General features: G+C 39.7%; 1 protein-coding gene across 1 annotated transcript in view; it reads left to right on the top strand.

Annotated features, from left to right (window-relative positions):
- Positions 1 to 8,711, top strand: part of zgc:174356 (uncharacterized protein LOC100137120 homolog) — a 42,305-nt gene extending 33,594 nt beyond the window's left edge. The window contains exon 8 of the mRNA XM_042329964.1: positions 8,073 to 8,711. Coding sequence (XP_042185898.1) covers positions 8,073 to 8,124 — 52 coding nt within the window. The 3' untranslated portion in view covers positions 8,125 to 8,711. The remainder of the gene's footprint in view (positions 1 to 8,072) is intronic.
- Positions 8,712 to 12,909: the final 4,198 nt, after the last annotated feature.

Here is a 12,909-nt window from a genome sequence, read left to right as displayed (position 1 = left end):
ATACAGTGGGAATAGCCAAGGTTGCGAACCTTATGTCACCGCTCGAAATACTATAAGATGAACGTGTCTAGGTTTACAATGCAATTTTTAAGATGTCCTAGCATTAAATGATTGAGTTAACCTTGACTCAGAGATGTATAGTTCGAGACCAAGCATGTATGTGACCGACCGCCTAGATTCGGTCATACACTGCAATTGAGAAAGTAATGGGAAAGTAGTTCTGCCTTGAAATTTGATCAACTTGTAACCCCACTTTAGAGAAAATGTCCCTTGAATATTTTGGTACACCTACTGGAGAGCTCTTCTTTGTCTACACCCATTCAGCATCGTTCACACCTTAAGCCTTAGCCCCATCCATCTCTTTAAGGATTCACATGAGGCCATTTGGTGAACACACGCTATATTAAATGAAAGGTCATTTTATTTGTGACATGCACAGGATACAGAAGGTGTAAACGGTACAGCGAAGTGGTTACTTGTATATTAATATCAAAAACAGAAAGTGTCCAGAAAAAAGTATTGTATAAATATTTTTTCATTATTAGACTACGCTTACCCAACACTTGTCTAAATTGATGGGTCATGTGAAGTAAATGCTATAAGCACCCCCCAGCCACATCTAGCTAAGTGGATGGGTCACTATTGTTTAGACATTGTACACATGTTCATGAAATTCAAATAGATGGCCGTAATCACCCCCAGACACACCTGGCTAATTTGATGGGTCATGTAATAATGCGGCCAAAGTGGAGTCTTTTGTTTAGACATGTAGCTAGCTACTTATGAACCGGGATAATTCCAACTCGTACTACTACCAATACAAACATTATCATAGCTGTAGTATGAATCTGCAGGTAGCTGAAGCTAACAAACTAGGTTCAATGTTAGCTAGCTAACGTTAGGCTGTAACTAGCAATGCAAATGGATTTCTGATTTAAATAATATTACTACACAGATCATACACGTAATGTTAGCTAGCAAACCAGCAAGCTAACGTTTGCTAGCTAACAGTAGAGTTTATCTTGCAATAAAAACAACTTTCTGACAATATTAGAACATTTTGTTAGACTCTGACTTGCATACATGGATGAACACTTCACGGCAGACTGGAACCATTTAACTCTGTTTTGTTTGTAGTTACATCTTGTTTGGCCAGCGTGGTGTCAGTTCACTCCGGTTCACACTGACCGTGGCGTGTGCAGAAAGTAGCCCATCACTTTTTACCAGCTGATCTGTCGATAGCGCCTGGTAAATTCAGGGTATCAATGTTGTTGAGAAAAGTAGCAAAACTTTGTAGTTCTCGATGGCTAACGTTATATCTTTAAAAAATGGCACTGTTGAAAAGATTATCAACACATACTGAACAACTCACTTTACAGACAGAAGCATGCTACATGCACACCAATCCAAACTCATCTCCCGGCATGTCCAGCCCATCTTATCTCAGCCAATCATGGCTAGCGGGAAGGCTTCTGACTTTTTCTGTGGCTAAACCAACTAGGCTCATTTAACTATTTTATTTGGATTTATGGATCAAATACAAGTTTGTTATTAAGGCACATGAACGTTCACATGTTCCTGAAGGTCTTTCTGCCAAAAAACTCATTTTGATAAAAAGTAAATGTTTATGTTCAAATGCAGTTCCTGTGAAGTAGTGACATGCGACATAGGCCTAGTTTCCTGAATACGAACCACATATGCTATATGTATTGTGAATAACATTTACCATTAGACATTTCACCAAATAATAATTAAAGGAATATTACTCAGAAATGTGAAAACTACTGTTTGTATCCATTTTAAATGTAATCATATTTATTGCAGTTACGCAATAAGAATTCAGTAAGCAAATGGTACATACCAGAAGTCTTCACGGTATAAAGAATACAAAATATCCTAAGTCTTAACAGCATAGAAATTCACCACTATGACATACAAATGTACATCAAGAGATCGGTTTACCATTGACTCCCTGATCTAAATTTAAGCCCAGCTTTTATTCTTCCAAGATCACTAACTCCCAGTATCTCCTATCGTCTAATTAACATCACTTTGCATGACTCAAAACATTAAAACAGAGGCATGAAAACAACACACACATTCTTGGATCTAATCATCGCAACTCTTATCTAAATTATACGGGTGCACCCCTGTGTCACACCTCTTTGAACTATCCGCCATCCGACAATTAGAATAACAGTTCCTCTGTAAAGGTCAATCCATACCACTTACAGTACAATGTAACATCAAAATTCTTAGCTCTTTATGAACTCTTGAAACAATCCAAACATGACCATTTTAATTCACTAACATTAATTTAGTCGATTCAAGTTTCATCATTCTTCACATCTCTCCTGGCTTCAGTGACCCCATGACTTCTGTGGGAATGGCTCTTCCTCGAGCTTACCACAGATAAGGTGTGTTTGACCCTGTGGTAGTACACAGATGACAGGCCACCCAAACAATGCCATAAATCGTGATTGAGTCATCAAGCTGGTCCCCAGCAAGTCGCTAGATGCATCTTCATCACTGGCCTTCATCATCGTTCATATTTATTCACTATCTCTGTTTTCAACTACACTAGCGTACCCTCACAGCCGATCCGGACTGTATCTGCAAGCCATTGACTAGAGTACACGTGCCAAGACCAGAGTAGGCACATTTTCTATTTAATGCAACTGTTTTTGTGACAAAACGGTAGAGTTCCAAATGCGATGGAAACCCATTGAACTTTAGATTTTTATTCGTGAACATTAAATTGTAGCAGAAAAAGTGTACAAAATGATTCTTCAATTGAATATATCCACATGAACAGTCACACTGGTATTCAGTATAGTATTAATGGCATGGCCCTATGGCTGATTGGACTGTACAAGAGTAAGTGCACCTCTGCAAAGGTCCCCCTTAGACTTGTACATTTGCAAGTTAATATTTGTCTGTATCCTTTTCTAAAAAGTCACTTGAAATGTTTTTCAAAAGATACTTTTAAAATTTATTTCATTAACATAAGTATTCCCGCCCCTGAGTCAATACATGTTAGAATCACCTTTTGGCAGCGATTACAGCTATGAGTCTTTCTGGGTAAGTCTCTAAGAGCTTTGCAAACATGGATTGCATAAACAATTCTTATTCAAGCTGTGTCAAATTGGTTGTTAATCATTGCTGGACAGCCAGTTTTAAGTCTTGCCATAGATCTTCAAGCCAATTTAAGTCAAAACTGTAGCTAGGCCACTCAGAAACATTCAATGTCGTCTTGGTAAGCAACTACAGTGTATTTTTGGCCTTGTGTTTTAAGTTCTTGTCCTGCTGAAAGGTGAATTCATCTCCCAGTGTCTGTTGGAAAGCAGACTGAACCAGGTTTTCCTCTAGGATTTTGCCTGTGCTTAGCTCTATTCTGTTTCTTTTTATCCCCCCCAAAAACTTCCTAGTCCTTGTCCATGACAAGCATATCCATAACATGCTGTAGCCACCACCATGCTTGGAAATATGAAGAGTGGTACTCAGTGATGTGTTGTGTTGGATTTGCCCTAAACATAACTCTTTGTATTCAGGACATAACGTTGATTTCTTTGCCACATTTTTTTGCAATTTTACTTTAGTTCCTTATTGCAAACAGGATGCATGTTTTGGAATATTTGCATTATGTACAGGCTTCCTTCTTTTTACTCTGCCATTTAGGTTAGTATTGTGGAGTAACTACAACGTTGTTGATCCATCCTCACTTTTCTCCCATCACAGCCATTAAACTCTGTTTTAAAGTCAGCATTGGCCTCATGGAAAATCCTTGAGCGGTTTTCTTCCTCTCTGGTAACTGAGTTAGGAAGGATGCCTACATCTTTATAGTGACTGGGTGTATTGATACACCATCCAAAGTGTAATTAATAACTTCACCATGCAGTACTCAAAGGGATATTCAATGTTTGCTTTTTTTACTCATCTACCAATAGGTGCCATTCTTTGCGAGGCATTGGAAAACCTCCCTGGTCTTTGGTTGAATCTGTGTTTGAAATTCACTGCTTGACTGAGGGACCTTTACAGATACTTTTATGTGGGGTACAGAGATGAGTCATTCAAAAATCCTGTTAAACACTATTGTTGCACACGGAGTGATTGCATGCAACTTATTTTGTGACTTGTTAAGCAAATGTTTACTCCTGAATTTATTTATGCTTGTCATAACAAAGGGGTTGAATACTTTCAAGACATTTCAGATTTACATTTTTAATAAAACATAAAAATGTTCTGAAAACATCATTCCACTTTGACATTATGGTGTATTGTGTGTAGGCCAGATACAGTACATTGTAAAAACAACAGTGTTGTAATGCACCTGCAAAAAAAATCCAGGATGTTTCAAAGTCAAAGGTATAACCAAGAACTCCAAACCAAGCTGGTAATTGGACCGGTGATGATAAACATGACACTTCCAATTGTCTCACTCTCAATGACAAGGATGGGTATATTGCATAATCCCACTGGACATTCCTTCATCAGCACCAACTAGACTCTCTGCAGGGATCAGACTCGGAGAGCATTGTAGCGTGCCGACACATCCGACACAATTATATATTTTTTATTTCCCAAAATTACAGGTTTAATTTGGCCTCAGCTGCGCTCGTGTTATTACAGTGAAGGAACGCCAACAGAGAGAAGGCTGTTTGGATTAGTTGTGGCTGCGGCACCCTAAAGCTTTTCTGTTCCGCATGTACACTCTCTCATTAAGACTGAAATGAAGGCACATCGTTGGGGCCTGTCACAGAAATGAGCCCGCAAGCAAAGAATGAATGCAAGCAGTCACCGGTGTATACACATCTGACAGCAGCAAGTAGTTATCAATTCAGTCACCCTCGCCAACCTTGGCTCCGACAACAAGCAAATAGTTTATTAGCCAACACTTTTCTAAATTTGATTTCATCCAGGTGATTGTCTTTTGTATGAGTAGGTGTGTAATGGTCAAGTGTAATACACACTGTGATACCGTCTAGTGGTTTTACTACACCCATTGTTTGCTAAAAATAAACATGCTTAGAATGAGAATATGACTGTTACATTTCATCTTATACGTATGTTATATTATCAAGTCATCAATGATGCTACATGCTGTTTTTCAACTCAAACATCCCTTATGAAATTAGTTTATTTCCAAAACAAAAATGTGCATTTTCAGAAATGTTGGTAAATTAGCTTTTGTTTAATTTAAAGATCTTATGAAAGAGAGTGAAGAAACACAATCTAATCATGACATGGGGTTGTTCAATGACAGAGCTGTATTTGTTTAAAATATATCATTTTATGGTGTCATTTCAAAACGCTATTCTGTGCATTCTATAAATATTCAGACACCTCGACTTTTTAAAAATGTTGTTAGACAAAATTGAATGAAATTGTTTTTTCCCCTCATCAATCTACACACAATACCCCATAATGACAAAGCAAAAACTTTTTACCCCAAATGTTTTGCAAATGTATAAAAATAAATATGACATCTACATACGTATTCAGACCCTTTACTCAGTACTTCGTAGATGCACCTTGGGCAGTGATTACAGCCTCAAGTCTTCTTGGGTATGACGCTACCAGCTTGGCACACCACACTCTTCTCTGCAGATCCTCTCCAGCTCTGTCAGATTGGATGGGGAGAATCGCTGCACAGCTATTTTTTTCTTTCTCCAGAGATGTTCGATCGGGTTCAAGTCCAGGCTCTAGCTGGGCCACTCAAGGACATTCAGAGACTTAGCCCGAAGCCACTCCTGCGTTGTCTTGGCTGTGTGCTTAGGGTCATTGTCTTGTTGGAAGGTGAACCTTCACCCCAGTCTGATGCCCTGAGTGCTCTAGAGCATGTTTTCATCAAGGATCTCTCTACTTGCTCCATTCATCTTTCCCTTGATCATAACTATTCTCCCAGTCCCTGCTGCTGAAAAACACGCCCACAGCATGTTGCCACCACCAAACTTCACCGTAGGGATGGTGCCAGGTTTCCTCCAGACATAACTCTTGGCATTTAGGCCAAACAGTTCAATCTGGGTTTCATCAGACTAGAGAATCTTGTTTCTCATGGTCTGATCGTCTTTAGGTGCCTTTTGGAAAACTTTAAGCAGGCTGTCATGTGCCTTTTACTGAGGAGTGGCTTCTGCCTGGAATTTGTATTTTTTTTAACGATTATAGAATAAGGCTGTAACGTAACAAAATGTGGAAAAAGTCCAGAGGTCTGAATACTCTCCGAGTGCACTGTATGTCTACAGTATCATTTGGCTTTATGTATTTTTAGATATAGGCCTATTGTAAATGTGTATTGTTTTTGCATCACCATCTTTATTGCAAAAATAAATACAAGTACAAACAACTTTAAGCCTCACATTCTTTTGACAGAGGTAATGAACTGTCCGTTGATCCTCAAAGCAATTGATAAAACAGGGCCATGTTTGAAAGGCAAGTGGTTCTGAGCCTATGTCATTATTACACAGGTGAGCTAACAATTACAGAAATCAGGAATGCATCTATCTGATCTACTGTGTCCAACACACCACCACCGTTTTGTTATGTTTGGCACCTACTGACTAAAAATGTTTCTTATTATGATATATTTGTTTCAATTACATGTTTTGCTAAAATAAAGGTTTAAGGAAATACAGGCATGCACCAACTTACAGTCCTGTAAGTATAAAATCAAAGCTTGCTTTCATTTAATTAAAAAAAGCATGTAAAGATAGTGTAATGTCTTACTGTGGTGTGTGAAGAATCCAAAACTTTATCTTGTATGCGGTACCAATCACATTATTGTGGAAGCACCTTCTAAGAGTATGAATTAGTCTATTTGAGAAGGTTTGAACCCTAAGCAACCTGCCTACACATAGTTTGCAGTACAATACCAACATAGCTACTGTAGTAGGTCAAAGCTGTGTGCTGGAAAACCTTGTTAGAGTATTGGTGGAATTGGCATTGTGGTGCTCATGTGAATTTCTTTTTCGGCTTTAGACCAATGCCTATTCTCACTTAAAGCATATTTGTTTTGTTTTTAAGAAAGAACTGTTCAAATGATACATTTGTGACATCAATATTTAATAATTCAATACAGTAATATGAGAGCTGTATGTAAAACATGTACATTTGCATTTTAGTCATGTAGCAGATGCTCTTATCCAGAGCGCCTTACAGTTGGTGCATTCATCTTAAGATAGCTCGGTGAGACAACCACATATCAGAGACACATATACAGGATACGAACAATCCATTCCAGCGAAACAATGGATATTCAACCAAAAACCTATGAATGAAAAATCTGAGAATAGTCATATTTTACACCCAAATGAAGGTACCCATAACAATCATTTCTGATGAAAAAACACAAATGTGAAAAGTGTGTATATATTGTGTTTAAACCCTTCAGATGTAGCCTACTAGCTACAGGGTTATATTCTGTTCATGGTGGACATCATAGATAACATGTTGCTGATATGATATTCCGGGAACGTTCAATAAATTCCATGGTTTTCCCAAAATCCCAGTTGGAGGATTCCTGGAATTGGGAAGGAATAAGCAGGAAATCCAGAATCCTCCTACCAGGATTTCTGGAAAACCAGGGAATTGATTGAAAGTTCCTGGAATTTTGCGACCCTATCCCTGACTCTATTTCAAACTCACTTGGACGACCAAACATTGCTGTATTGTTTCCAGCAGGATGATGGCTTGGAACAGCTCTAGCAATGCATTATGGTTGATACAACACAGGGTCCCACCTGATGACCGTAGTCTTTAGATTATGTTATCTATAATAGATTACCATATTATAAAGTGTTTATCTGTGGACTTCTCCCTACTGGTATATCCTTTAATAATTCATACACAGTAATCTTATGTCCTGCATTTTATATCCATAAAACCCCAATTTGATGAAATTCTGTACGGGATATGAGATTCATAGGGCTAGGTTGGGAGAATAGGGAGATCCCTCAGGAGAAATACAAACTGAAGCGTTTCATTGGTGGATAATTTGGTGTGATGAATAGGTCAGTTTCTCCAGTAAACAATGTATTTCTCTCTCTGTGTCTCTCTCTCACTGTCTCTTCAAACAGGTGGATCAGTGAGATGCCAGTCACACAACCTCGCCTGGTCATACAGGACTAAATCCAGTCCTATAGTACACCTAGGATGTGTCTCAAATGGCATCCTACTCCCTATACAGTGCATAATATACGGTAGATCAGGGCTATTCAACTCTTACCCTACCAGGTACGGAGTTTTCTGTTCTACCTGATAATTAATTGCACCCACCTGGTGTCCCAGGTCTAAATCAGTCCCTGATTAGATGGGAACAATGAAAAAATGCAGTGTAATTGGCTTCGATGTCCAGAGTTGAGTTTGAGGGCAGTAGATGGTACATTATACAGGAAATCATATAGATTTTTTATTTTTATATATATATATTTATTTTCCGATAAATTAACTGTGAAAATGGGACAACCCCGTTGCATTTGAGTAACCCATAATGCATGTTTTTAAGTTATTCTCATCACACATGTTCTGATTCTGCTGTGCTCTGCAAGAAACGGGTAAAGGTAAATGAATAATATCGCCTCTTCTACCCATTTCTGTTATTTCAATCAACACATATGTTTCTTCACACCTGTAAAATGATTGCAGCAGAATTGCTTTTATGAATAAAATTGCATTATCATAATAAAAGCCTATGCCGCTTGAGAGAAAGACAAACATCTTAGATCTCCATGGTGTCACTATGCATTTCATTATTATTTTAATTTGACATGGGAAAGGGAAAATATGGAGAGAGAAATCCAAAGGCAGAGAGGGGAGAGGGAAAGATTGGGAGATGAGTGAGATGAAATGAGGGGAGAGGGAAAGACCGATTTGAGGGAGAAAGATTGGGAGATGAGTGAGATGAAATGAGGGGAGAGCGAGACAAAGAAAGGCAGAGAGCGAGAAGATGAGAGATTGTTGAAGTTGTTTTACAGAATGGAGAGTTGTGATTGAGCTGATAAAGGAAGTAATAATAACCGTTTAATAAAATTAGAAGAGTAAAAGGTCAGACTCCATATCTGGAGAAGGTCATTGAGAAAAGCTGTATTAAACCTCTCACTGATGAGGCTCTTCACACACACACACACACACAGACACACACAGGCTCTCATACGACACACCACAATTAGAGCTGAGAGCAAGCATTCTGCAGCTTTTTTACATTTTACAGAGACCGAGCCAAATATCATCCTCCAATTAAGGAGATACGATTTAAAAACAACATTCCTCCTATCCAACTGACTGCTGTAACAGTACAGCACATACAGTAGCTCCAGTACACCCTTTACCTTAGATGGTCTACAGTACCGAGCAGAGTGCTTTTTGTTGGTTTCAAGTTTTATTGTTGAGTACACAAGTACAGTGAAATGTCTTTATTGCATGCTCTTTCCCAACAATGCAGTAATCAATATCAGTAGTAAAAATATTATACTTAAGCAAGGCAGGAGGGGGTGTGGTACAGTATATGGCCAATATACCACGGCTTAGGGCTGTTCTTATGCACTACGCAATGTACAGTGCCTGGATACAGCCATTAGCTGTGGTATAATGGCCATATACCACACAACCCTGAGGTGCCTTATCGCTATTATAAACTGGTTACCAATGTAATTAAAACAGTAAAATAATGTTTTTGGTCATACACGTGGTATGTGGTTTGCTATACCACGGCTTTCAGCCAATCAGCTTTCAGGACTCAAACCACCCAGTTTATAATATAAAATAAGTTAAGTAGAACAAAAACACATTATAAATTGATGGAAGAACACAAGAAAGTAAGTAAGCTACAGTATACAGGGTCAGTGCCAGTACCATTTACGATGTGCAGGGATACTGGATTGGTAGGGGTAAGTTGACTAGGCATCAGGACATATGATAAACAGAGTAGCAGCAGTGTATATGATGACTGTGTGTGAGTAGAGTCAGTATGAAAGTATGTGCGTGTTATGGGTGTGTGAGCAAAATAAGTGTGTGAGTGTCTGTGTTGGAGTGTCAGTGTGTATGAGTGAGTGTGTATAGTCCTGTGAGTGTGCATAGAGTCAGTGCAAAAATGTAAATAAAATAAAAGGGTCAATGCAGATAGTTTGTGTAGCCATTTTGTTAGCTATTTAGCAGTCTTATGACTTGGGAATAGAAGTTGTTCAGGAGCTTTTTGGTGTCAGACTTGGTGCTCCGGTACCGCTTGCCATGCGTAAGCAGAGAAAACTATGGCTTGTGTGGCTGGAGTCTTTAACAATTTTCCGTCTGTTCCTTCCACACCGCCTGATATAAAGGTCCTGGATGGCAGGGAGCTCGGCCACACCACCCCCTGTTGCTCCATGCGATCTAGGGCGGTGCAGTTACCATACCAAGTGCTGATGCAGCCAGTCAAAATGTTCTCAATGGTGTAGCTATAGAACTTTTTAAGGATTTGAGGGCCCATGCCAAATCTTTTCAACCTCCTGAGGGGGTCCCAACTGTATGTGTGTGTGGACCATTTTAAGTCCTTACCTACTGGGCACAAACTGGTTGAATCAATGGTGTTTCCACGTCCTATCATTGAAATTACATTGAACCAAAGTGGAATAGATGTTGAATTGACGTTTGTGCCCAGTGGGTAGTAATTTGGACACCGAGGAACTTGAAGCTCTCGACCCGCTCCACTTCGGCCTCGTCGATGTGTTGTCTCTTTATAGCTGTGGTATGACAATGTTTTAATTTCCTGTCGCATGCCTTCTAGAGCAGGGAGCCCTTTCATCTCTTGAGAAACTATTTCAAAAAACTATTTCAACTGCAGTATCATATTGTAGTACATATTGAATTACTAAAGGGATTTGGTTGTTAACGCTACAGATGATCTATGCATTTTAACATACATTTGCAGCCGTATCCCTGCACTTGTTTTATTGACAATATAAGTAGATAAGTAGAGTATTATGTAGTTTATCTGTACATCAGCAGGCCCATTCCTCATTTAATTGTCATTCATTGTGTTCTAGGTCTAACCAGACCTTATCACGGAGGTAGTTATGGTACCAGAAAACAATTCAAGGATGTATTTTGAGGACAGAAAACGCCGAGTGTCAGCGCCAGTACATTTAGTTGCTAGGCTCTTAATGCTCTCTTAGTGCTGTTCTTTTGTCAAATTGAGTTTGACAGCAGTCAACAAAGGAATAACTCCTTCCTAAGATGCTTTTTTCCCCATCACTTACTTGAACACAAAAGATCTTCAGCTAGCCCTGTAAAGGCAATGGCCCATGATATTTGGAAACCGAACAACCCCAAGGTTTTTATTTGAACTTCACATTCTTTTTTTGTTGGAAGCACAAAAACATGTCATAATTGACATCTCCTGATGCAATGCCAGCCAGTCAACATTACTGTGCTTGATGCAGTAAAAAGCGAGCCTAGGGGTACTTGATATTGTCCAATCCTTGCTGAACCAGTGAGGGGTCTTGTTTGGTCTTTGCCCGTTGTTTTCTCCCTCTCACTCTGTAATGTTAATGGTCCACACTCTCAGACACACACACACACCACACACAGGGAGCTGTGGCTTTGCCAAATCCGCACAACTTGGAAGCAGTGTGAATACAGAACAGTGAGAATGCTGCATATGGACACCACGTACAGAACACAGACACTCCAGCCAGGTCGCTCAAGATCCACTGCAAAATCTGACGTCTGTTCAGGTAAGCAGGACATCGGAAGATTACTTCAAAACCGGCCCCTACGGGCAACGGTGAGCACTATTACCATCAAGCAGCGAGCTCTGGCACCGAGGGTTGTGTGTTCAATTCTAGTGCTAGAATGAATGCCTAAACTTAACAGTGCAGTTGCTTTGTTTTAACCCAAACCATAACCCCCTAGAGTCAACTGATGCACCAGTTCGTTAATCTAAGTAACATAAAAGAATCCCCATCCAAATCCATCAGTTTACGCTATCTGTTTTTTGCTTTGGATGTGTCTCGATCCACCACATCCGCCGATGTCCCGTGGATCAACAGTAACAGAGGAGAGAGCCCCTCAAAGAGATCATAATGCCACAGTGTGTGTGGGTGAGTGTGTGTGTGTTGAGACCCCCACCCCATTCACAGTTTAGACTTGTATTAACCCTTAATTCAGAATGAAAAGCCTAAACTTAATTTAACTTTGAAATTTGACATTTATAGACAAATGTCAGATTCTTCAGTGGTACTGTGAGAACTTGTTGCACACACAGAAATGTGTATGCTCAAATATTTTAAGAGATGACCTTACACTACAGCAACAGTCATGTGGAAGCTTGAAGTCAATTAATAACGGATGTTTACTAAGGGGATTTATTTTTGTTCATCTCAGCTCTCATGTAGTAGCCCTGTTATGAGGGATGCTCCGGTGGCTCAACAGTAATGCCGGAGAGAGAGCCCGTCAGGGAGCTCATAATAACACAGTGTGTGTGTGTGTGTGTGTGTGTGTGTGTGTGTGTGTGTGTGTGTGTGTGTGTGTGTGTGTGTGTGTGTGTGTGTGTGTGTGTGAGACCTCATTACACCTCGGCAGACTAGAAGACTGACTTCAGAATGTTTTCTGGCCCTTGAGCCCCGAGGAACAGATAAACAGATGATAGTCCAAGATAATGAGTAATAGAAGATGTCACTAATGGCCCTATCGTTATAGATCCTCCAGTCTGTGTTTCAAAAAATAATCCAATCTCACAGATTATTTCTCCCAGCAATATCTGCTCATCTGTACAGAAGGAATCGTTATTTCCAATTGGCTCTTCTTATTACCTGCTGAGATCAATACATACCAGTCCAGTAGCATGGTCGAATGGTCAGTGAGTTTCCCTCCACCAGTTACTCCCTGACTCAATGGTGCCGGCCCTAAAGACACCCTATTCCGTAGAGTGCCCACAGGGCT

The sequence above is a fragment of the Oncorhynchus tshawytscha genome, linkage group LG11 (genome assembly GCF_018296145.1).
Source record: "Oncorhynchus tshawytscha isolate Ot180627B linkage group LG11, Otsh_v2.0, whole genome shotgun sequence".
In the NCBI taxonomy this organism is placed as follows: domain Eukaryota; kingdom Metazoa; phylum Chordata; class Actinopteri; order Salmoniformes; family Salmonidae; genus Oncorhynchus; species Oncorhynchus tshawytscha.
This window is presented reverse-complemented; position numbering and strand designations above follow the sequence as displayed.